Raw genomic sequence first — 26,988 nt, 5'->3', positions numbered from 1 at the left:
GAGCTCATTGCACAAGGGATAACCCCCCTCAAGTCTGCAGCATCATCCTCCAATTTCCTCTGCTCCTTGATTCCAAGCACATTGTTATATTCGTGAACAAATTGAACTAAGCTACTCCTACTGTGTAAGAATCCATCATAGAATATGTGCATGATCTCACTCCTTTAATTTGCCTACTTCTCATGGCAGCCCAAAATTCACCCTTGAAGTATATGGGGACCTACATGCGTCGGTCATCATACAGGTCTACAGAAAATAAAGAAACCCAATTTTAGCAAAGAAACCTTACACCAAATTTATTACTACAAATAAGAAAAATCCAGATACCAAAATAATTGTCAGTTAAAGCGCGTAAAGTAATCGTACACTAACAGACCTGACAGCCATATATTGTTATGTAAGTTGTACTCATCTATAAATTCAGACCAGTTATCCTCAAATGACTCCTCAGTCTGAGAGTTCCACACAATGTCATTGAGGTCATCATACAAATCTCTGTACCGGCGGTAACCCCTAAGCTTGTGCGGTAACTTCTTCGTAATATGCCAGATGCACCACCGGTGGCGTGTGTCGGGTAATGCATTTCTGATCACACGGAAAATGGATCGACATTGATTGGTTATGATATGATGTGGAGCAGTTCCCATGCACTTCACCCATTGGCTGAAAATCCACTCATAACTTGGGATTTCCTCATTCGCCAGCAAAGCACAATCGAGGAGGGTCGACTTACCATGGTGGTTGACCCTGACGAACGACATAAACGGTAATCCATGCCTATCAGAAAAAACAACTAGACATAAAAAATCCCAATCACAATCGGATAGAATTTAAAAAATAAAGGACAAAACACCAACTTAACTACTTCATACCTGTTTGTACTGTAGGTGCTATCAACTGACACGACGTCTCCGTAGTATTCATACGACGCCTTACACCTTACATCCACCCATACTACACTCCTAAATTTACACTTCTCGTCCAACTTCACCGTGTAAAAAAATTTCGGATTGATGTCCTTCATTCTCATGAAGTAGTTCATCATCTCCCTGACATCCGCATTTACATTGCTAGTTCGGAGCCTTGCTGTTATATAGTTTCTTAAATCCTTTTCTGAGAATCCCAGGTTAGACGGACCCCCAGCCTCATCATTATCCTCGATCACGCACTTCGCATGCATGGTCAGCTGCCTATACTCATGGTAGTGCACTGCCTTTCTCGCTGAACATGGGTGCGAGTGCCTCAACTCAACCTTGAACAAAACTCACTCTTGCATGTCCTTATCAAACTTCACATATATCCTTGCCTTGCACCCAGCAGCTGAAATCGTGTTCTTCCGCGTTGGTGCTTTGACACGAGATCCATGGAACCCATCGCGATTACAGTGGATAGCTTGGTTAACGGGCATCTTTGTGATATTGTCATATGTTGTCGTCCTTATCTTAGTTGCAAATCCTACTTTCTTTGTGTAGGTAACATAAAAGTCATGAGCCATCTGTAACTGCGCAAAGCGCATTCCAACTCTTGGTATCTCGTCTTCTTGAAGGCAACCATGATCCGGTAACTACATTTTAGATTAATTATAAAAAAATAATTACCATTAATGATCAAATCAAACATGCGAATTATGACTACACAAAATTAAACTAGAGTCCAAAACCTCGTCACCAAGCTCCATCTCTTCACTTCCAACCTTTGTAACATCTGACAGTTGCATGGCCTACAATTCTGAAAGAAACACAATAATCAAAAGAAAAAAAATCCTTATTAAATATCATGTAAATAAAACCTCAAAAATAAGCACCAAAAACGCAACAGCAGCTAGAAATCATGTTAATCATCCTACCCATTTTAGCTTAACAACAACTGCATGAAAATGACAATGATGGGTAATAGAATTATTTATTCCATTTTAGCTATTATTTAAGCGCCTGCATCACCCTTTAGTTGCTTCTTTTTTCATTCAATGACCATCATGTATAATTATATACATAAATTCTTATCTACACATGCAAGGAGAACATAAGCACACCATTCATTATAAACCACTTATATAAGCATATCATTAGTGAATTTATGCAAATTCAGCACACATATAAGCATATAAACCCGTCAGCATGAAAAATAAGAAAATCATATACAGGAAGCATGTAGGCATATCACATAATATGCAGGAAGCATATGAGCATATAAATACAAAATACACATAATATGCAGGAAGCATATGAGCATATAAATACAAAATATGCAGGGAGCATATAAGGATACCATGTCATTATAAAACATTCATATAAGCATTTCATGATTACCATGCAGTAAATACAATTACCATACACGTTAATTTAGACATTGATTTCAGCGCTTGCATCACCCTATAGTTGCTTTTTAATTCATGCAATGACCATTATGTATGAAGAATATACGCATACCATACATTATAATGCATTCATATAAGCATACCAACTAATTAATTTATGCAATTTCATCATTCATATAAGCATATAAGCTCATCTACATGACAAATAAGAATATAATAGGATAGTTAGCATATAAGCATGCCATATAATATGCAGGAAGCATACAATCATATACACATATAAGCCTAAAATATGCTTCCTGCATATAAGGATACCATACCATTTAAAAACAGTCGTACAAGCATGAAATGATTAATTAATATATGCAAATTCTCCAAACATATAATCATACCATTCAATATAAAACAATCACAAATTTAGTTGAATCACAACTCATCGATCACATCTGGATACTGCATTAATCATAAAAATAAACACCCCATTTACATTGCGATTTAAAATCTAAATTATTTGAAAAATAACCACCCATTATCAATGTTTTTTTTATCATAAGTTGATCACCTTGTTTGACTTCTCACCGTCGACGACGACATTGCTGAATAAGTTTTCATGTTGATTTGATAAATTCTCTGCAACGGCAGATGGAACACAACCAAGCGGTTCAACCATATCGCACTCGATTAAGAAACTTCGGCTCGGTGGTGTGCATGAAGGAGGACACACACTTGAAACACGTTCGTCTTGCGACGTCGACATCGGGAAGAAGGCACTCCGGTTGCGCATTGTCCTTGCTGGAGGTCTGGGTTGCTGCGTCGGCGCAAATATCCTGCAAACGAACGGAACGCAGTGCTGCGCGGTGGACTGTGCGGACGAGAGGGCGGTGGGAACAGACGCAGACGGCAGTAGGTGATCGTGGTGGGGTTGAAACGGCGAGATTCACGAAGAAATCGAGAGCATGGAGGTATTGCCGTCTTGAAAGAGGGAGGTCGTTGTTTTGATTCTATAACTGACGGTAATCCTAATTTGTTTTAAATTTCAAATTAGAAATAAATCAAAATTAATTAATTACCCATAATTTAATTTAATTTAATTTCAATTAAACCTCGTTGTATGCATTGTACAATAAGGGTATTGGCTCCTCATACTTTTCCTTTTTTTTCCATTACGATAACCATTTTTTCTCTCCTACACTGTTTTTCCCTCCTTTTTCGGTCACTTTTTGACAATATTTTTCGTCATTGAAAACATATTCTGATTCTTCACGATGTCCCGAGTTCCACAAATCAAACCTCACCGCGTTATTATGACAGACGAGCTGCCACACGCTGCCAGAAATTTCCTGTCCGCCTCCATTTGCCTTGTTTTTTCTAGACGCATTCCAAGCCAATTTCCGACGCTTTCATGTGTCACTGATCACACCATCTTCTGCGTCATGTCGGGCATTCAGAATTGATTGAATCAAACTCCACCCTCAGCCGCCGCTGCATGCGCCCTTGCTTGCCACCTGAAGGTTGAAGCTGTTGTCACCGTAAGCCATCAGATTCTTCTTCATCCGCATTGTTTTTATCCTTTTCAGTCATTTTGCCAATGTCGTTTTGCATAATTGACCACACCATTGAACTCATCTCACCGTCCGATGCTCCTCGCGCCTCCCAAAGTCTGTTGCTTCCATCTCTCTTCATTAGTCTCCAGATTCGATCTCCATGGTTGATTTCATTAGAAGATCAATGACTCTGGTTCTGCATCTCTCTGCCTTTAGATCAACATACATAGCTGACAAAATGAAAAACACTGCAGGACTGGCCTAAATTTGATTACTATTAATGGCATAATGTGGAGTTTATATCCTAAAGATGAAATTAAAATCACAGATGAAATTGTGCCTAAAACGGAAAATCACATATGAAATTGTTATTTTAACATATCTTTTTTTTTGTACTTTTTCTAGATGAAATTAAAATGGCTTTAATTACTAGTATTCGTTTTTTTTTCTATAGTTCGCCTAATATATAGGCGAACTGCATGCTCCACCAATTAGTTCATCTAGACATTAGGCAAACTGTCACAAATCCCAACGATATATACAATGAGTATGAGGTGAATTCATTCGCACTAACAGAAATTCACTTCTTTACCTCTTTTACCTTCTTCTCTTACTTTTTTATTTGTAAAATGGCTCGAAAGCCGCTATTAGCAATTCATGATGATAGAAAAATATTATTGGATTATAATGAATCTATTATATTTTGTTCTCCTCGACCTATATTTATTGACATGCCACCAGATGTGAGTTGTATGGTGACACTGAGTAATCTTGTTCTACATGCTATTGGTCAGCACACAGAAAGCGTGTGAAAAAAATTTACTACAAATATCCAATAGAAGCAGATAATACTTTTTATTATAAAATGTATTATTTAAATAGATATCAATTAATTGATAATTTTGTTTTGCTAATCTGTTTAATAGCGTTATTTTTATTTGTTTGGCATAGGTATCGACTATGTGATGATGGTGATGTAAAATTAATCAGGAATTGGCACAATTATTTCTTCAGAATTCATATTTTGTAATTATTTGTTTATCTGGTTGATCTATGTGAGGGAAGTTCTTCCGAGATTGGTGATGACACTCAGTCAAGTGGGACTTTGAAAAAGAACATTATGAGATTGATAATTGATCTAAATGAATTTGGATCCTCTAAATTTTAGATTTTCACTTTAGAGGATAAAGTTAAATCTCTCATCATTGAATATTTTCTCTTTCGTGTTTTCTCTTGGTCCCACCTATAAAATAAATAGTGATAGATCATACTTGGCACTTTAAAGTGAGTTTCAAAATTTAGAAGATCCAAATCCGATCTAAATATGCCACCTGAGGGCAACAATATATGGATTACTTACATTGTTCACCCTAATACTATTGAGAATCAAATCCTCATCCTAGTCTCCTCACGAACCCTAACTGGCTCGTATTCCAACCACCTGCAAACCCCATTAATTCTCATAAATTACACATTCTTAGTCGATAGATTTGAGAACAACGAAATAAATAAAAAATACTAAATGACTCTGTGTCAATAAAAACCTTTGCTCGTCAAATCTTTGGGGTCGACATGGAATGATGCGATGATACGTCCAAAAAAGGAGCAAATCACTGTAGCCACCCAAGTTTCGCTACTTGCTATGTATCACCCGACACATCTGCTGGTAAAGAAAGGCAGAACAGTAGAATCCCAAGACATCTGGAGTCTAAAAGTGGGAGCCACCTTATGTCGACTCGGGAGTTTGACGCATCCGAAAAAAAAGATACCTCCTATGATCTGCATGATATACCCTCGAATGTACTGCATATGTCGCTCCTACATGGAATCCTCATCTAAATCTTGACTTACTATCACCCGGAACCAGAATAGGTTGACAACCCACTTACTCTGATCCTATTTGCCAGCAGACTTCGCTACGACTCCTAACAATTGCATACATAAATCCTCCCTGCTACGTCCATCATAGAACATCTCCCACCCTTTTATGTAGCCACTAACAGAATCTCTTTCCGTCCAAAGTCCTAACTGATAAGTTACATCCTATAGGGTGATTGTCATCTCTCCCAAACAAATGAAAAGTATGTGACTCCGGAAGCCACCTCTCGATAGAAAACACCAGCATCCAATCATAATCCCACTCAAGCATGTAGGCTACATTACCAAAACCGGCTCGTGTGAAGAATGGCCTGACTAGTTTGTTGGGGCGTACCAGTGTGCTCGTGTGAGGGATGACCTAGCTAGCTTGTTGGGACGTTCGAGTATATTTTTTCTTGTGCGTATGATCCTACCACCCTGAAAAGCCAAACAAAATTATGTAAAATTTCGACTAAAAAAATTTAAATTTCATACACATTCAATGTAATTTAAATTTTATACCATATATCAAAGCCTCCTAGCAATATGACTATCCCCATGTAGTCTAATACATATTCTGCTCATAACCTCGTAGCAAGTTCTGCTCCATCCATACAATCTAATATAAAACTTCATGTTGTCCAGTGAAACATTTATTTCCTATCAATTTTTATATTATAATAAAAAAGAATATATCAACATATAATATATTCAAAAATCTCATGGGATGTGTTCCCAGTATTTTATTCTACATTTGCATAAAACAGGAGGTAAAGGGCCACTATATATAGCAAATCTGACCAACAGTTAAGAGACTCTCATGAGGAATATTGAAAAGCACACTATTTTCCCTGCATATCTTCCTAAGGAATGCATATATAAAATTAATAGCTATTTTCTTGAAGAATCTTGAATCCCTCGTCCTCACAACTGTGTTTCCAAGAATGTGAACCACCCCGGCATCCCGGCATTTGTTCAAGAACTCGAGTTCGTCGACCTCAGGTGGCCGTGAAGCAATATTCCCATGTGATTCAGATCTATCAGATTCTAGTGAATCTACTGACATAACTGACAAATCCATATTCGATGAATGTGTATTCTCGTTATTGTTATTGGACTCGGCCGGTGTTTGCTCATACGAACTGTAATTCTCTGAATCCGAGCATCCTTCCATCATGCAGTCAAGCTTGACAAACAAGAAAAGACTTTCGAAGAGTTTGTTCTCAAAATCATCATCTCTCCTGTGGAGATCTTTGTAGCCATATCGCGCCACGCAGCGAAACATGTGGAGACTCTTGGGGCCAATTCTCTTGACAAGGAACCGTTCTTCTTCCGGGACAGTGTAGACAGGAAGATACTTAACGCACACGAAAATTACAACGGAATGTATAGCTGGCAAGTTAGTTATGAAATGTGAAAAGATATGTGGTACTCCTCTTGAGAGTTGTGTGTATACTAGTCCAACTCCGGGGACTCGAACCAGTCCTAAACTCGGTCCGAGGCCAAGAACCCATGCCATTGAGACCTTACTATGCATTTCAAACTCGTATCGTTTCAGCTTACCGTAGTGCCATACATACATGACAATGAAAAATGCTCCAGCAATTAAAAAGGGTATCCAACTACCTTGATCAACTTTGAATAGCACAGCAGAGCAGTATGAAAGCTCCACGAGAAGTGATACGCCAGCGAAAATGATGGCGAGGATCCAATGGCAGTGCCACACTAATATCATGATTAATATCATGAGAAATGTTGTTACCAGCATCACAAACAAAACAGCAGTACCTATCACAACAAGAAATGTTGTTACTCTCTTCACTACAAGATCTTAAATGTGCGAAAAATATGACGCGCGCCATTAGGCAACGAAATACTTACCATATGCATTTCCAATTTGGCTTTGATTCTCAAACCCAGCAGTAACAGTGATGCAGAGAACCATAAGGATCCAATTGATGTCTGGAATATATATCTGGCCAAGGAACTTCTTCGAAGTATGTACGATTTTGACTCGCGGAAAACAGCCATGAGCACGGGCTTGCTTAATAATTGAAGAGGTTGCAGATATTGTAGCCTGGCTTGCAACAACAGCCGCTCCTGTTGCCACAACAAATACCGGCCAGTACATTTTGTCTGCGGTGCAAAAAGGTAACCAACAACAAACATTAAAGTGCTAAATGAAGAAATGAAGAAGCAAATGTGCATCATTCTAAGAAAGAAATATAGAATTTTGTTATAGTTTTATCTCCACAGCATTCACATAAACATCAGAATAAGACAATGCTTTAGGCACAAGGAAGGTTTGGCAGTGAAACAAATGAATTTACTGCTAAATTCGATATCAAATTCTACTTTTTAAGAAAACTACTCATCATATGAGCAACAATGTCAATTATGCTGTGATCTTGATGACACTAATTTTAATGCCTCCACAACCCAGTCTCTGGATCCCACATGAATAATTGATTTCAATGACTATCCTGATAAACAAAGAATACAGGTTTTAACATTGTATATAGGTGTGCAAATACATGTCACATGCTCTTTTTACATTTTTGACATAAAGTATTACATTTTGTAACTTTTACAGACGAAGTCATTCATCAAAATCTGCACTATTTTTCAGCCATACTATCAAATCAGATGGTAATGCCCTCTCTCACACCACGTGTCCATAGAAATAGAAATTTTAATACTATGACGAACCTGGAATAGAACGATAGAAAGCATCTTGCGTATGATCCAAGTTATTCAGAAGATAGGCGGCCTGTCCAGAGTACGCCAAGAGAAGGCAAGGAAATACAAGAACAGTAAATGCAATTTGTACAGATGAGACTGGAAAATGAGCCAGGTCAGCAAAAAGAGCTTCGGTTCCTGAAATGAATCAAACAGCAGTGTTAAGTTCACATGAACAATTCTGAAATATGATGTATAAGGAGGATATCATCATTGAACAACAATGAAAACTGAATTATTAACCTGTTATGCTGAGCATGATACCACCAAGGGAAGTCCAATCTTCTCGCCGTCCTCTTTTTAGATACCGATAGATATAGACCGGAGAAAATGCTCTTAGAACACTGCGATCGTAATTCAATATGTTGTATATACCAATAGCTCCAATTAGGAGAAGCCAAAGCAAGACAATTGGAGCAAAGAGCCAACCAACTCGATCCGTACCATAATGTTGCAAGCTGAATAACCCAACTATTATTGCAACAGAAACCAGCACTACCACTTCTGAAACACCACATCAAAAAGAAAAATCTTTTCAACAAAGCAAAAGCAAACTAGTTTAAACTCTGATATTAGTTACACATGGCAAATGCATTGAGAAATAAAGTAAAAATAAAAAATTGCATTGATACAAGAGTATTTAGGAGTAGTACCATACCATTTTTCACATCAGGGATAGTTAACTTGATGCCACCAACTGCAGATAAAACTGCAATAGATAACCTTATCTAGTTAGAATAAATATCAAGAAAGTTCACATTCACAGAACTATAAACTATACAGGAACAAGAAGATCAAGTGCAAACAGAGCACATACCAGAAATAGTTGGGGTAAGAATCCCATCCCCAATCATCATGCAGGTACCAATGAGGACAAGGATCAGGATAGTGTCTTTAGCATATTGGTGTGCCTCTATCCATCTTTTAGTTTTCGCAGCAAACGACTTTTCGTGGATGGTGGCCCGACTATATGTAGTGAGCTCTTCATCGGTACGATGCAGATTGGGAATGATTTTAATGTTGGCGTGTCGGCAAAGCAAAGAGTAGAGAGCAAATGTTCCACCTGGTCCACAGATGTAAGCTCTGTAAAACTTGGTTGCAGCTCAGCAATGCCAAACAGACATTTCTATCTGAAATGGCTTAAATGGGAATATCAATATATTTTACTTATCAAGGAATCCACTTAGCTTCTACTTAAAATGTTAGCTTCAAAATGGAAATTCAGATAGGTACATCAACAAGATATTATCATTGTGAATAAAGAAATTTCAGATACAAATACTCAATTATCTATAGCCAAATCAGCAAAAGTAACTAGCAACCTTTCAGATCCACCACATGAATCTACGTGTAAGATTTTTAACAATGGCCAAGGTCTACACTAGTGTTCACAACCCAAACCAAAACCACACCAAACCACTTTTTAACATCAAGAACACCAGTGCATACCTTGGCCATTGTCATCTTTTATTTTTTGGTTTTCCACAGTATCTCCCAGTCCAGCAGACTGATGACTAATCCGTCACATATCGTAGCTCTATTTAAGGATCCACCGTTAGCCAATGAGTTGCTTAATACACAAGACGAGATTCAAACCACTAATACTTGTTTAAGCGTACGAGTGAGCTGACTACTCAACCAACCCAAGTTGGTTTTGGTCATTGTCATTTGAATAACAAAATCTATTACTGTACATAAATTGAATAACGAAAATCTACTGCAGCAATCTATACCTTGGCCATTGTCATTTGCTCTCAATACAATAAAAACGTATTTGATGAGCGGCACCAGTGTAAGTGAGTATATAATCAAAGAAAGGGCTCCAATAACATCCTCCTGATCTTTAGCACCATGAGGAAAAGTATTGTAGAAAACGTACAAAGGGGAAGTTCCCAAATCTCCATAAACCACACCAAGACTCTGATATGCAAGCCGAAGAATTAACAGAGCCGAAAATTTCTGTAGAAATGGAAACAGAATTAACAAGGAACTTAATAGAAAATACTAATAGCCAGTACAATATCTTGTAATTGGATCTGGAATCAAGATTTCCAGATTGAAATTTTACCCAGAACAATATGTAGAAATCTGAATTTTAGTCTACTTAGAATTTAGGTTTGTGCTTGAATTTCTTTGGAATATTTGAAATAAACTATTATATAAAAGGTATGCTCCTATACCCCAATGGTTCACATTCAAAATAATTATATTGAATAATTTAACCTCTTTCCTTTTAAGATTTTTCAACATGAACCCTTTTGCAAGCATGGCACAAGCATATATCTACTGTAGTACCTAATTGAAATAACATATCTTTGAATTTCTATATCTATAGTATTGAATGCTGATTGATAAACCAGAAATGCTATCATTCAATTCCATCAATTTATTAAGGAATTGGTCCAGAAAAAAAGGAAAGAAAAAAAAAGATTTATTTAATTAAGCAAGACAAGATAGGTTTTAGACATTTCATAGTTTTTCAAATAAAACGAAAATCCAACTGGGGAAGAGAAAGAGAAACGAAGAGGAATATGAAAAAGAGAGAAAAAGCTTACTTTTTCTTTGGATATATTTCTGATCCTCACAGCATCGTCATCAATAGGCTCATCGAGGTTCTGATCTAAAGCCCACATGCTACCCTTTTTCTTTAGGTTACTCCCATATGCTTCGTTTGTTGTCAGCATAAATGAATCTGAAGTGGATAGATAAACTCCTTTTTCTTTTCCAGACGAGTGAGGAGAAAATTTTAATCAATCGACAAAAGCTTAACACCATTTACAGATTGAAAAAGGTGCATCAGATTCAGTTTTAATCATAAACGAGTGCACTCTACATTCTAAACTAACCAACAAGCATTTCAAGTTAATAGGTAACTGCAAATGCTCCAGTAAAAAGAAAAAAAAATGATAGATAATTGCAAATCCTAAAAATAGTAAAATGATAAAAGTCAATATATAATTACAAAAAAAATGATGATTTATTATTCATATTTCAAAGAAAATAATACATACAAAACTTAACTATTAAATGCATAATGCGTTCATATCCTATAATATTCTCAACTGTGCACAAAAAGGAAATATCACAAATGATACATCTTAAGAGGAATGGAAGAGGCACTATACATAGAAAATCTGACCAACATTTAGGAGACTCTCATGAGGAATATTGAAAATCACACTATGCTCCCTGCATATCTTCCTAAGGAATGCATATATATAATCAACAGCTATTTTCTTGTAGAATCTTGAATCCCTCCTTGCTCTCACAACTGTGTTTCCTAGTATGTGGACCACCCCGGCATCCCGGCAGTTGTTCAAGAATTCGAGTTCATCAACCTCAGTGTGGCTGCTTACACGATCGGATGACTGTACAGTGATATTCACAGGTGATGGAGATCTAACTGGTACTATTGAATCTACTGTCGAAATTGACAAGTCAACATTTGAGGAAGCTGTGTTGTCATTATTGTTGTTGTTCAACACAGCATCTCTAGACTCCACTGTTTGCTGGCCGTACAAACTGTACTCATCAGAATCAGAGAATCCTTCCATCATCGACTCGAGCTTAACAAACACAAAAAGATTATGGAATAGTTTCTTCTCAAAATCATCATCTTTCTTGTGCAGATCTTTATAGCCATACCGTGCCACACACCGGAACATGTGGAAGTTCTTGGGGCCAATCCTCTTTACAAGGAATCGTTCTTCTTCTGGAACGGTGTAGACAGGAAGATACTTGACACACACGAAAACCACCACAGAATGGATGGCTGGTAAGTTGGTGATGAAGTGGGAAAAGATGTGTGGTACTCCACTTGCAAGCTCTGTGTATACTAATCCAACTCCAGGGACACGGACAAGTCCCAAACTCGGTCCGAGGCCAAGAACCCATGCCATTGAGACCTTACTATGCATTTCAAACTCGTAGCGCTTCAGGGTACCATAATGCCAAACATACATTATAATGAAAAATACTCCAGCAATTACAAGCGGTGCCCAACCACCTTGATCAACTTTGAATAGTACAGCTGAGAAGTATGTGCATTCCACAACCAACGATGTGAGTGTGAAAATGACGACAAGAATCCAATGGCAGTGCCAGACTAACAGCATGATTAAAATCATGAGCAGTGTTGTAACCAGCATGACCAACACAACAGCAGTACCTGTAGTGACATTGCATATATATGAGATTTTAGATCAAGACGTAGCAATAAATGATTTAATAATTAATACGCATAATAAGAGTAAACCCCCAACTTGGTCTTATTGACAAGTCATGACTTTTGCATTGGACAATCTCATCCTTCACCATTTTCATTACAATCGTCATTTTCTAATTCTAGAGAAAATTTGGACCACCTTTTTACATGGTTAGAAACTTCGAGTATAATAGAAAAACAGTGAAGGACAAGACTATCTGATGCAAAAGCTGCCAAAGACCAAATTGGGAGTCTGCTCGCACAATAAAGGTTTTGACAGACGAGATGCATGCATAATACTGCTAGAACTTGTATATTTCTTGGTATCCTCCTAGCCCTGTTCTTTTTAATAATGTAAATTTCTAGGAAGAAAAAAATGTGCCAAAATATGCATCACACATTTAACCTCAGAAAGAAACATACCATATGCATTTCCAATCTGGTTTTGATTCTTAAACCCAGCCGTAACAGCGATGCAAAGAATCATAAGGATCCAATTCATGTCTGGAATATATATCTGGCCAAGGAAATTCTTTGATGTATGTACAACTTTGACTCGTGGGAAACAGCCGTGAGCTAGCGCTTGCTTAATAATTGAAAAGGTTGCTGTTATTGTAGCCTGGCTAGCTACAATAGCTGCTGCTGTTGCTACGACAAATACGGGCCAGTAGATTTTTTCTGCACGGCAGAGGATTCATATATCAGGCAGTCACTTTCGGGCATGAAATGGCATAGCAGTAAACAAAAGAATTTAATGCAAAATTTGACATGTCTTATACTCTCAATAGAAGCTTTAAAGCAATCTAAGACAAACCTGGAATAGAACGGTAGAAAGCATCTTTCGTATGATCCAAGTTTAATAGAAGGTAGGCGGCCTGTCCAGAATATGCTAAAAGAAGGCAAGGGAACACAACTAGAGTGAATGCAATTTGTACAGATGAGACTGGAAAATGAGCTAAGTCGGCAAAAAGAGCCTCCGTCCCTGAAATAAATGATCACCGGTTGTCGAGTTCAAGTTAACAATGCACTTCACTTTATTATTAATTCTGAAATATTCTCCAGGATGAGGATACAATGGCAATAAAAAATGAATTCACCTGTTATGCTAAGCAAGATACCACCAAGGGAAGTCCAACCTTCTCTCCCTCCTCTTCTTAGATACCGATATATATAGACAGGCGAAAATGCTTTTAGAACACTGCTGTCATAATTCCATATGTTGTACATACCGATACCTCCAATTAGCAGAAACCAAAGCAAGACGATTGGAGCGAAGAGCCAACCAACTCTATCCGTACCATAATGTTGCAAGCTGAATAACCCGACTAGTATTACAACAGCAACCAGCACAACTACGCCTATAACTCAGCAAGGCAGCAACAGAAAAGAAAATCCTTTCAGGAAAACAAACCAGCTGAAACTTGAATGCTAGTTACACAAAGTGGTAGAAATTGAAGTAAAATGCACTTATACAAGAGTAGTACCATACCACTATCCACATCGGGGCGATTTACCTTGATGCCTCCAGCAGCAGATAAAACTGCAATAGAACATATAGTTACATATGTCTTGCATAAACTTAAGATCCACTAAAAAATATGCAATATAAAAGTAAATAAATGAATAAAATCAAATTAATTGATTAATCTTAAAATCACCCACATTATACGTTTTTTCTAACATGTTTACTTTTAAGATGCTTCAGATCCTCCAAGGTGTATTTTCATATCGAAGAAGTGATAATTCTTATTTTTACAATTAGTGCTTAAATAATCTATTTCCCAACCAGACCTAAGGCCATGCATCAAGGCCCTTCCCAAGCTTTAAGCTTATGTTAAATACGAAAGAACTTCATAGTGAAGAGGGCCCTGATTAATCAGTGCTTTGTTTCCCACCACCTAGCCTACACAAGACCTTCGGCCCCATGAACACCTCTTTCTTAATTGCTTGTGCCACTTTACTAGTGAGTCATTGGCAATAAATAGCAAGAAATTAGGAACAAGATCAGGTAACGCATACCAGATATAGCAGGCGTAAGAATCCCGTCTCCTATCACCATGCAGGTACCAACAAGGACAAGCATGAGGATGGAGTTTTTATTAAATGCGTGTGTCTCAAGCCATCTTTTGGTTTTTGCAGCAAATGACCTTTCATGGATTGTAGCCCGACTATATGTGGTGAGCTCTTCATCAGTACGATGCTGGTTGGGAATGATTTTAAGGTTTGCGTGTCGGCAAAGCAAGGAGTAGAGAGCGAATGTTCCACCTGGTCCACAGATATAAAGCTCAATAAGAATTAGTTGCAGCTCAACAAAGCTAAGCTATCATGAAATGTCTTAAAAATGGATATAGCAGTATATTTTACTTGTCAAAGAACCAACTTAGCTTTTAATTAAAAAGGTTAACTTCAAAATAAAATGTCATATATTCAGAAGGTGAAATGTGTGGTATTAAGACATATTGGTATCCGCCAGGCCTTATCATACTAGATGAAGTTCCTTAGAGTTTAATTTCTGTATACTATCTTTGTAATGAAGTTTTTTTTCTGACAACCAATCATGTGATGCCACAAAAACAAAAATAGTTTTCTTTTTACATAATAAGTGTGAAAATAACAACCACTTCCGATTGTTTGGCAGTACATGAATAGATGTCACTATAAAACCTGGACAATAATCTATACCTTGGCCATTGTCATTTGCTCTCAATACAATAAAAACATATTTGAGGAGTGGCACTAGTGTGAGAGAGTATATAATCAAAGAAAGAGCTCCGATAACATCCTCTCGATCTTTAGCTCCATGAGGAAATGTATTGTAGAAAACATACAAAGGGGAAGTTCCCAAATCTCCATAAACCACACCAAGACTCTGATATGCAAGCCGAAGAAGCAACAGCGCAGAAAATTTCTGTGCAAATGAAAACAGCATTAACAAGGAACTTAATACCAAATAGTAGTAGGTGGATCTGGAATGAAGATTTCCAGATTGAACTTCTACCCAAAACATCATGTAGAAATCTGAATTTCTTCTTCTACTACTTAGAATTTAGATTTGTGCTTGAGTTTCTTTTAAGTATATGATTTCAAAATGAGAAAAATGCTCTAGAATTAAATTCCACCTTCATGATTGTTTTTCTTTTCTTGAAAGAATAATTCTCACAGGTACCCTCCAATGAAGGAAATCTTGTTTGATGATTGATCACACACACACACAACACGTAGGCACCTCTCCTAATTAAGAATCGAACCGCAGTTTGCCACATTGTACAAGGGACTAGCCCCTTTCACTAGGCTTAAACCCAGTTGAACCACATCCATAATTCTAATAAAATATTTACATGTTTTACTAGAATTTTCGACACAACGCTTTTCAAAGTATAGCACAAGCATATCTACTATACTACCTAGTTAAAACAGCATATCACTAAAACGTAGTAAGAATAGCATTTTTTTCTCAATTGTATTGTTTTTCCTATAATACGAAAAATACAATTGGGAAAAACGAAAGTATAAATAAGGCACTTATTCAATTGTATACCATTAATTTCTCAATTCCATAAATTAATTAAGAAAGTTAATTAAAGGCTAATTACTAATTAGGAAAGACTGGATACTTTTTCAGTTTTCCCAGAAAACAAATAGAATTCCAATTCAGTAAATTAGAAAGAGAAAGAAGAACATGAAAAATTAGTTTGCATATCTTACTTTTTCTCTGTACATATTTTTTAGCCTTGCAGCTTCTTCATCCATTGGCTGATCCAGCTTTTGCTCCAAAGCCCACATGCTACCTTTGTTATTATCAGCATCATCATCACTACCTAATCTTGAAGCCATTTTCTTTTTCCTTTATCAAAACTTCAATAACAAGACCTATGCCTTCGAGAACAGAAAAGTACATGGTAAGTTTATGCATATTCCAAACACAGGATCCAAAAACCAAACTCATAAAATCCAAAAAGACAAAGCAAAATTGAATTATTTCAGGAGTTCACTTTGTGATTCCATGTCAACAAGTAACAGAGAAAGTCAAAAATTGACAGCCTCGGATTATAGGAATGGGATAAACGCCATAATAGAAAAAAAAAATACTAAACCAAAAAATCAATACTAAACCTCAACTTTTTTACGATAAATCAAACGTCAGCTCAGCTTTTTCACAGTAAATCAAACGTCAGCACAATCCAAAAATACTAAATCTCAAACTTTGCACAAAAGTAGCTGTTTTGGAATTTAGGATTGCATATTTTGTTCTATAAAAAAAAAAGACGAAGAAGTTTGAAGCTTTGTGATTGATATATCATTTTCTGAATAAAATAAATTAAGGAAAATCAAGACATGGACAGAGATTAAAATTCTAGCTCAAGTTTCAGACAGTTATAGAAAAATTCTCAACTGGAAGAAGAAGAAATAACTCAGAAATGCAAATCATTCAAAAAGAAAAAAATTTTCCGCACCTGAAAAACCAACTCCCTCTCTCACACACCTCACCTGGTACCTTTCGACTTAAAGTATTGAAGCAAAGAAATGAAACGAAAAACAAGAAGAAAAGGGGAAGGTTTTTACGAAGTAGGAAACAATGATGAAGCGCGACAGCGGCGAAGGCCGGTTTATGTTAGAGAGAGAGAGAGAGAGAGAGAGAGAGAGAGAACCAATAGGGGAACGTAAGATATCAACACATGATAGGAGTCGGAAGAAGAAGAAGAAGAGAAGTACCTTGTTCATCTCTCTCTGGGCGCACATTCTGTCCGCTTCTGCTGAAAACATGACACACTCTCTTCTGACCAATATATACACTGATCAATTTTAGTTGGTTTAGGAATTAATTTTTTAATCCATTTAAATAAATATTAAAATTTGAATTTCATCTTTTGTATATACAAATTTTATTATTTAGTAATAAACTTTTGAATAAAATTCATAATAAGCGGTGCTGAAAATACTCTCAGGAAAAAAAAATATACACTCACTCTCACGTCAGTTAATTACGTGAGATCCACTTTCAAAATTACTCTCTCTCTCTTTTGTCTTTTCATATTATAGTTGGCGCGGTAAACTCAGATCATTTACGTCAATTTTTGTCATCTTTGATTTTATTCATTTATTTTTAATTAAATATGTGTAAACTTTTTAACAAAAAAATAGAATTGTTTAAAATAATAAAATTTTATAATTTAATTAAGATATTTTGAATTTAACTTTAAAAAAATTAAAAGTCCGGGAGCCAATAAAATATTTATACGGCCATGACCATTCGAGTACCAAGAATAATAAACATCTCATGTCATAAAACTACTCATCCCAAAATCAGTTTTTGAAGTTAACCAATAATTGAACTCTTGACTTTTTGGATCTAAAACTCTAATACCATGTCATGAAACCACTCATCCCAAAAGCTTAAACTAATAGAAAAATGTAACACTAATGATTATATCTCTAATATTGAATCGGACATCCCTAAACCTCCATTATACACATTGTACAGATATTCTATTAGCTTCTTATACTTCTTCAAAAATATATTATATAATATAAAAGATATTTACTAAAAAGTTATATTTCCAATCATTTTTTATATTCCATCATATTATATAATATAAATGCATAGATGTAGGATATTTTATAAAAGAAAGTTATGCATCACCAGTTCTCATATTTTCATTATATATAATATGAATATAGATAATGAATTTAATTTTAATATCATGATAAAAATATGAAAGAACGAAAAAAAATAATACAAACTTAATGATATGCTAAAAATAGTATAAATATGATAACCACAGTTACCTTTTTTTGACATGATACCAATGATTAGTTTTGAACTTCCATATCTACTTTGTAGATATTCCTTTATGTTTGTTTTATATATATTTTATAAATATTTGTGGCCATTTATTATTTAACTTTTCTATAATTTATGAATATTTTAAATATAATAGTTATTATAAATGTTTTTAAAATAATATCTGTTTCATTTTCCTATATTAAAGTTTTAAAATCTTTGTCATTTATAATAAATAAATAATATTAAGCTTCCTAAAATTTATCTAAAAAAATGTAGGTTGGAAATGGGAAACAAATATAATAATAGTTGTATTATTAAAATTCTATACTTAATTATTTATATCAGATTAATTTTTTATTATTATCAAAATATAGTTTTTTATTTTTCTTAGTCGGTTTAAGAAATAAATATTACGAAACAGATATAGTATTAAATAAGTTAGGTACGAGAACTACTTGGTGTAGTTGTTTAGCGGATTCGTTTTTCAGAATTATGTTGTTGTTTTTATTCAATTATTAATAATATTTTTTGCGGTTTATACACTCGACACGAAAGGGACCGTAATGGGATAAGTTCGGTTCTTGTCTATTTGTTATTTTGTTTATCTATTTTATTTTTATATTCCTTATGCTTTGTGAAATAAGCAGAAGCAGGAGTACAACTTTAGTAGTGTTTCCATCACAGTCAAACCCTTAAATGTCAATGCTGAAGTATCGCAATTTACTACTACTATCATAAAAAATTGTACTACCACCAGTACTGCTGCTAATCATATTGTTGCTAATAATTAATTAATTACTTTTTAATAAATATTTGGGTGACTCATACTATTAATGTATATTGCAATTCATCGCCAAAAAAAAGGGAAAGTTAATTATCTATATGATTTTTGTTACTTTTTCTATAAATAATCTTATTGGTTAAGAAAAATATTAATTATATATCTTTTTTCTTATTATTTAGATATTTTGATAAAATATATTAAAAATTGGAATTTATTAGATTGTTCCAAACTAAAAATGGTTATACATGTCATATTTTATAATTTATATATACATGAATATCTCTAATTAGCCATCCATATATTAATATATATTAAAATACAAAAAATCACAAATCCTATTTATAATTAAAATTCATAAAATTTATAATCAAATTTATTAAGTAATATAATCAAACTTTATATATAATCAAACTAACTTTATATTTGATCTGTCATTATAAGTCGATCATAATTATTAACGTATAAATCGATCATAAAAAATTTTTTTATGTTATAATTTGATTTATATTTGTATTATCTTTTTTATGATAGACATTTATTTTCATTTTAGTAACCAACTATATTTATTTTAAGAGAAAAGCTCTACATCCATATAAAAATTACATGGATGGTATTCAAGTAACTTTCACTCCACGCCCCACACTCCTGTTTGTTTTACACGCGCCTCTTATAACCTATATAACGAATCCTTATTTTGCGTTATTAACGTTTCTCAACGTAAACTTTTTCATACAACGTAAACCTCTTTCGCCTTCTTCTTTTTCAACCTAATTAAATTTGTTGTTCTCCTCTTTTGCATTTTTCTTCTCTACATTATGGATCTGGATTGATTCAACGCAATTATCTTCGTCGTTCATCTTCTTCTTCGTTTTTTTCTTCGATCTGCACTTTTGAATTGAAACAATGAATGAATCAACTTCAAATCAGTTGAATGAGTGCGATTTTGATGATTCTTCTCAGACGCATCAATTTGATGAGGTTTGGATTATTGAATTCTGAATCAAATTTAATAGAATGAAATTTTTAATTTTATTTGAAGTGAATTGAATGGACTGAGGTGATCTACATCTGAATTGAATTCAATTGAATTGATAATATGTAACTGTGAGTAATTGTGAGTGTCAGTAATTGTGAGTAACTCTGAGTAAATGTGAGTAACTTTTCGGTTCGGTAAGTACTAAAGAGGTAGTTCATCACTTTCATGTTTTCGGTTTGGTCCATAGAAAGGAGTCTAACAAAAGTTAGACCAATATGTTCTGTTTTCTTCCCTAAGCACTATATAATTGTTTCACCGTAATTAAGATTTCGGTTCACCATAACTAATATTTCGGTTCACCATGAGTACTGTGTTCGGTTCACCATGAGTACTGTGTTCAGTTCATTCTGCACTATTCAAAACTCTTCTTCCTCTCTGAGTAAATGTGAGTAACTTTTCGGTTCGGTAAGTACTAAAGAGGTGGTTCATCACTTTCATGTTTTCGATTCGGTCCGCAAAAGGAGTCTAACAAAAATTAGACCAATATGTTCTGTTTTCTTCCCTAAGCACTATATAAGTGTTTCACCGTAATTAAGATTTCGGTTCACCATAACTAAGATTTCGGTTCACTATGAGTACTGTGTTCGGTTCACCATGAGTACTGTATTCGGTTCATTATGCACTATTCAAAACTCTTCTTCCACACCTTCTACTGCTTCTTCACCAGAGAGAGAAGGAGGAAAAGACAAAAAAATACAACAGCAACAACAACAAAAGAATGACGATATGGTTTTAGGGTTTAGGATTTTAGGATTTAGGGTTTATGGGTTCAGGGTTCAGTGTGTTTCAAACTTTCGTTTTGTCTCGTGTATTAATTTCGGTTCACCGTGTTCATGGTTGAGGGTTGAGGGTTTAGGGGTCTAGGGTTTAGAGTTCAGGGTTCAGGGTTTAGGGTTTAGGGTTTAGGATTTAGCATTTAGCATTTAGGGTTCAGAGTTCAGTGTTCAGGGTTCGGGTTCAGGGTTTAGAATTTAGCGTTCAGGGTTTAGAGTTCAGGGTTCGGGTTCAGGGTTTAGGGTTTAGGATTTAGGTTTTAGGGTGTAGGATTTAGGGTTTAGGTTTTAGGGATTTAGGGTTTATGGGTTCAGGGTTCAGTGTTCAGGGTTCTGGTTTTAGTGTTTAGGCTTCAGTGTTTAGGGGTTCATAATTTTTTGGTAATTAGGAGAGCGATTTGGATTATTCTTCTGAAACGAATCAAACTGACAAAGTTGGATTATTCAATTTTGAATCGAATTGAATGGAATGCAATTGCTAATTTGAATTGAATTAAATGGACGGAGGTGTACTAAATTGAATTGAATTGAATTGATAATATGTAAATTGTAGGCAGAGTTATTTGAATTTGATTTTATATAATGGATTATGTTTCGTTCACTCAGTACTATACAATTGTATTGTTTTCGGTTCACCATGAGTATTATGTTCGATTCACCATGAGTACTGTGTTCGGTTCATTCTGCAGAAAGCTGTTTGAATTTGATTTTATATAATGGATTATGTTTTGTTCACTCAGTACTATACAATTGTATTATTTTCGGTTTACCATGAGTACTATGTTCGGTTCACCATGAGTACTGTGTTCGGTTTACCATGAGTACTGTGTTCGGTTCATTCTGCACTATTCAAAATTCTTCTTCCTCACCTTCTACTGCTTCTTCACCAGAGAGAGAAGGAGGAAAAGACAAAAAAAAAAATACAGCAGCAACAATAACAAAAGAATGACGATAAGGAGAAAACACGTGAAGAAGAAGGAATGCGAAGAAGGAGGAGAAGGAGGAACGCGAAGAAGAAGGCGAAGAAGAAGAAGATGCTCCGTACGTAAACGAGCGTGAAAAGAAGAAGAAGAAGAAGAAGAAGAAGAAGAAGAAGAAGCGCGGGAGAAGAAGAAGAAGCGTTGGGCGATTTCATGTGTATTGGGCGCATGTATTTCACGTTTCATTTAATGGTATTGGAATTTTTTGGTGTTGAGCCAACTTGGTTATATAGTTACATGGATGTGTAGCATCCCGTTATTTTAAATGGTCATCTCTTTTTCAAAGAAACTTATAAAACAAATTCACTAATCTCAGGATAGGTAAATTTTTTATGATTGAGATCGAAAATATTGAGCATACATATATTAATTTGAGTATCGAAGTGTATTTTTATAGGTACCCATTCTTTTTTTTAGATAATTCATTACAAACTTTCATGAAGGAGAGAAAAATACACTAAATAATATTCACCAATATGAGTAATTATCCCTTTCGATATTGTTATTAAGAATACTTAAACAATCAATGAATATTATTAAACAAAGACATCAAAATGACTCATAACTCATAAACTTAGCACACCTAATAACAATTATATAATAACAAAAATGAGATATCTACTTAGAAAAATTCAACGCTTCCAGATTGCTCCATCCATACTTTAGTTTCCTCTAGGCCATATTTTCTATGTACATCACTGTGACATTTTGGACCAAATTTATAAAGCAAAAAGTTTTGTTCTTCAAAAATCTTAATTCTCCTGCTGTGTTCCTCTTATTCCCTAACCAATCCACTATGTTTTTATTATCTAACATCATATATAGTTTTTCCTCTACCAAATTGATTTCTTCTATAAAAACCTGTAGCGTTTTCTCTAGCTCAACTATAATTGTCTCGTCTTCTTTTTTTTCATCCACCATTTCTCTCAGGAAGCATTTCACCCATCGTTACAGAAAAGTAAGGTAACCACCTGTTACAAACATATGTGTATTAGGAATGAGCAATTGACAATGCCACCACATTCATTTATTTTCTATATTTTTCACTTTTTCAGACTCATATCTAACACTCGTTTCTTTCTTTTGTTGTTTTCATAGACACTAAACATCTAACACGTTCCCAGACCTTTTCTATGGTCTCTGATTTATTTTCAAAAATTCTAATGTTTTTGCATTGCCATACTAATCAGATAATAGCAAAAAACAATATATACCATTTATTCTTTCTAATATTCCTAACATCCTGATTCATCCAACCTTTAAACCAAGATCTAACATTGTCTATTTCCATCTCCTGTGCACTACTCCATCCAAAGACAGCCACCATAATTTGGAAGAAAATTTACAATGTAAAAATAAGTAATTTATCGTTTCTGGCCATTTGTTACAAAGCATACATTTTACATCAGATTGATCTTTGATTTCTCTCTATATCAACTTATCTTTAGTGTTCAATCCTTCTATAATCACAAACTAAGCTAACAGCTCCACTTTCGGTGGCACCAAGTCACTCCATATGTCATCAAACACATGCTTCATATTTGGAATGCCAAGGCTCCTACCAATTGCATAGTCATAAAATGACTTGGCACTAAATACTCCATTTGCACTATGATTCCATGTCATGCTGTCCTCATCACCTGCACAAAGAAAAATATTTTCTAATATATTATTTAATTCACCAATTTGTGCCTTTTCTCTCTCAAAAAAATTTCTCCTCTAATGAAGGTTCCATACCACCGAGACCCATCCCACACACCACATTCACCAACCGTACTATGTTTGATGCTTGAGATCGTAAACAACTTTAAAAATCTCTCTTGTAATATTTTATCTCGCACCCACATATCCTTCCAAAATCTCATTTTCTTCCATTACCCACACACGTTCTCCATCCTTCCTAACACATGTTTATACAATTCATTTTCTTTTGTCAAGTTGGCAATATCTAACCATGAACCATTTGCCGCCTTACATATGTGCTCGTCCACTGGAATTTTCATATCAACATCATCACAAGAACTGACCACCTCTTCCATAATGGCTCCCCTTCATCTGAAAATCTCCACTACCATTTAAAAAGTAACGATGCATTCTTCATCTCTAAGTTTCCTACCCTTAACCCTCCATGCTCCTTAGGCTTTTGGATTACATTCCACCTTATTGTTGGCATAGTCCTTTTTTTCCTTAACTACCCTGAAAAAATTTTATCTACATTGATATAATCTTCTTTGTTACCTCCTTCGGCATCTTGAACTAGCCCAAAAAATACATAAGCAAGCTATTTATTACTGATTTAATGTAACCAACCTACCGACATTGGACAACAAACAAGACTTCCAGCAGGTTAACTTCTTTTCTATTTTGTCTAGCACCGGTCTCCATGTTGCAATTCTCTTTGGATTTGCTCCAATCGCACACCCAAGTAAGTAATAGGTAGGGACCTTGCCTCGCACCCCATTGCAGCCTTTAACCTGTTAACCAGTCCACTATCAAAATTCACCGGGATCAACATGGACTTCAGAAAATGACCATGTTCCACAATGTTTGCTACCTTCCACACTACTCTCTTGTAGAACCACTCCATTTGCCTGCTCAATAAGCTTAACACATCCAAACAAGTCCAATCATATCTGCTACCACTAAGAATATGTAACTAGTTTGATTAATTAGTAATACTGCGTTAAAATGTTAAAATGAGAGAGTGAGTGGGGTGGGAAAACACAAGGTGGGGGTAGAGATAGGCAATCGCACCATGGCAAAGATCTGTGGATTTGGAACCGAAAAGAGTATCAACATTAGAAAAGTGAGTCTTTTACTGTTTTTGTGGACAATTTACTAAAAGATGTTTTGAAGAAGGAATTATTTCATATGTTCAAGTGGACAGGATGGATAATTGATATTATAAGAAGAAACCTGGATGGATACATTTATTTTCTTTCATCAGGTATACTACGAAAGGAGGAGCATCAAAGGCCGTGAAGGAGATGGATGGAATGCGTTTGAGGAGTAAAACGATCTTCGTGGGTGAGGCTAAGTATAGGAGGAGGCTTGCGGGCATGGTAAGAGTGGATAACTAGTTTGAGGCTAACAGTGGATGAAGGTTGTGGTAGGCTTAGAGAAGGGGGGTTGAATCTATGCCTTCCTTTTTAGTTGCTGTTATTACCCTTTTAAACAAATTTGCAATTCTGATTCTGTTTGAACTCAGCAGCGGAAATTTATGAGACAATTTATTTTTGTCTCATGAATATCAGAAAACAGAACACAGCAGAGAAGAGAAAAGCTAACACCAGCATATATCCTGGTTCGGTTGCCTTGTGCTATGCAACCTACATCTAGTCTCCTCCACAACTATGGAAGAATTTCACTATAGTTAACAGTATTACATACACCAATAACACAGGATTGACCCAATCCTTTCACACTCAAGTTCTAACCTAACTTGACATTGGCTATGCTAATACCTAACTATACCTCTTAGTGCTAACCCAACTAAGAAAGGGATACCTTACGGGTACAAGATACAAGACACAAACACACCTAAAGAAATCTGAAAATAACTCTAGGCTTTTCTCTCAAGTGTTTCACTCAGCCTTTTTCCACTCATGGCTTTTACTTGAGTTTTCTCACAATGCCTTTTCTCACTAGAAATTACAGAATGATAAACATTGAAAAGAACATTACAATCAGTAAAACATGAAGGAGATTGACTTCATCAACAGCCTCTGTGCTATGCGAAAAACCAGATTAGCAAGCCTCTGATTCAGTTCTTCATACTGGCGGAATGCACCTTTGATTAGGTTACACTGTCCAGTTAGTTGAACTTCTTCAAAGAGCTCTCTCAGAACAATAACCTCTATTCACTGGTTTTCTCTCCTTACTTTCTGAATGAACAGCAAGCTTCTTATATCTCCTTGCATGTGGTTGAGTTCTTCTTCCAAGGTCAACACCTTGAGCCTTGAGCTTCATCTACTCACAGATTCACTTTTTTACCTTAATCCTCAGAGAAGAAACTTTCCCTCTGACTTACTCATTTTGACCGAAAGCCACAAAGCAGTAACAATAGAATTCTTCTTATGGTCAACTTGATCTTAGCCATAGAAATGCAACTTGGTCCCCAAGAATCTCTTGTGACCGTGGATTTGTAGCAGTGAAGAACAGATATCAACTTTCCCTTGAAAGCCATTTTCGGATAGTGCAGAGAGTTGGGAAGAAGGGATGAAGATCTGATTCATGCAAGATGAGATGGATTACCTTTCTTAAGCTTGATTTGGTTTGGATTTTCTGTTCTTTGCTTCTGTGCCTCAAGCTTCAATTTTCTCTTTCTTGCTTCTTTGGTTACTGGCTTATGGAGGAAGCTTTTCTTCTCTTTCTCTTTCTTACTTTACTGAAGTCTTGATGTGACTTGATTAGAGAGGAAAAGGACGTTGCTTTTGGTTAAGCAAAAGAGAGGGATTTGCATTTCTGAAACCAGATCGGGCTTGGATCGGGTATTGGTATGCTTGGCCCGATTTAATTTCTTTGGTTTCTTTCTTTGCTTTTGCTTGGGCTCTTTATTTTGCTTTCAGCCCAATATTCTTTGCTGAATGCCTTTTATTCCATTTGGGCTATTAACATTTGGCCTGCAACAATAAACAATTAGTTAATAAGTAAATATAATTAATCAACACTAATTATTTATTTTGCTCAAAAATAATGTTTGTCATCACTAATTAATTTAGTTAATTTCTTAACTCAACAATCTCCCCCTTGATGACAAACATGATTTAAGCTATAATCAAAAGGAAATGAGTTTGAGTCAGGTTTAGAAAACTCCCTTTGATTTTTGTCATTTGCTTTTATGTTGCTCCCCCTTTCCTTTTCAAGGTTAGCTCTCCCTGAATTTATGCTCTTCTCTTCTTTCCTGTTTACATATACTTATATGGAACTAAACAGATGCTATGTACCAACCAAAAGTATAGCAAACAGT

At 35.4% G+C, this 26,988-nt stretch overlaps 3 protein-coding genes across 5 annotated transcripts; all 3 read right to left on the bottom strand.

Annotated features, from left to right (window-relative positions):
• Nucleotides 1-338: 338 nt before the first annotated feature.
• Nucleotides 339-1,180, bottom strand: LOC148566912 (protein FAR1-RELATED SEQUENCE 5-like). Its single transcript, XM_088484482.1, has 2 exons — nt 873-1,180; nt 339-777 (listed from the first exon to the last, which is right to left on the bottom strand). The coding sequence occupies exons 1-2, from the start codon at nt 1,178-1,180 to the stop codon at nt 339-341; spliced, it is 747 nt and encodes a 248-aa protein (XP_088340608.1).
• Nucleotides 1,181-6,411: 5,231 nt separating this feature from the next.
• On the bottom strand, nt 6,412-11,388 carry LOC107639124 (potassium transporter 11-like). The gene is made up of 8 exons (XM_016342548.3): nt 11,013-11,388; nt 10,191-10,416; nt 9,275-9,520; nt 9,116-9,166; nt 8,701-8,961; nt 8,428-8,595; nt 7,600-7,854; nt 6,412-7,506 (listed from the first exon to the last, which is right to left on the bottom strand). Exons 1-8 carry the CDS (start codon nt 11,139-11,141, stop codon nt 6,500-6,502), a joined length of 2,343 nt encoding a protein of 780 aa, XP_016198034.1. The 5' UTR covers nt 11,142-11,388; the 3' UTR covers nt 6,412-6,499.
• A 24-nt stretch (nt 11,389-11,412) lies between these two features.
• LOC107639122 (potassium transporter 11) lies at nt 11,413-17,475 on the bottom strand. Of its 3 annotated transcripts, none has more exons than XM_021120964.2 (9): nt 17,375-17,475; nt 16,367-16,537; nt 15,344-15,569; nt 14,681-14,926; nt 14,151-14,201; nt 13,759-14,019; nt 13,476-13,643; nt 13,085-13,339; nt 11,413-12,625 (listed from the first exon to the last, which is right to left on the bottom strand). In XM_021120964.2, the coding sequence occupies exons 2-9, from the start codon at nt 16,493-16,495 to the stop codon at nt 11,577-11,579; spliced, it is 2,385 nt and encodes a 794-aa protein (XP_020976623.2). In that variant the 5' UTR covers nt 16,496-16,537; nt 17,375-17,475; the 3' UTR covers nt 11,413-11,576. The 3 variants fall into 3 exon arrangements, with proteins under 3 accessions (XP_020976623.2, XP_088339760.1, XP_088339761.1); XM_088483634.1 differs by having other exon boundaries at nt 17,116-17,417; XM_088483635.1 differs by having other exon boundaries at nt 17,225-17,381.
• Nucleotides 17,476-26,988: the final 9,513 nt, after the last annotated feature.

The sequence above is a fragment of the Arachis ipaensis genome, chromosome B4 (assembly GCF_059453495.1).
Source record: "Arachis ipaensis isolate K30076 ecotype BB chromosome B4, ASM5945349v1, whole genome shotgun sequence".
Lineage (NCBI taxonomy): Eukaryota > Viridiplantae > Streptophyta > Magnoliopsida > Fabales > Fabaceae > Arachis > Arachis ipaensis.
The sequence above is the reverse complement of the archived record's forward strand: the minus strand, read 5'-3'. Positions and strand labels throughout refer to the sequence as shown.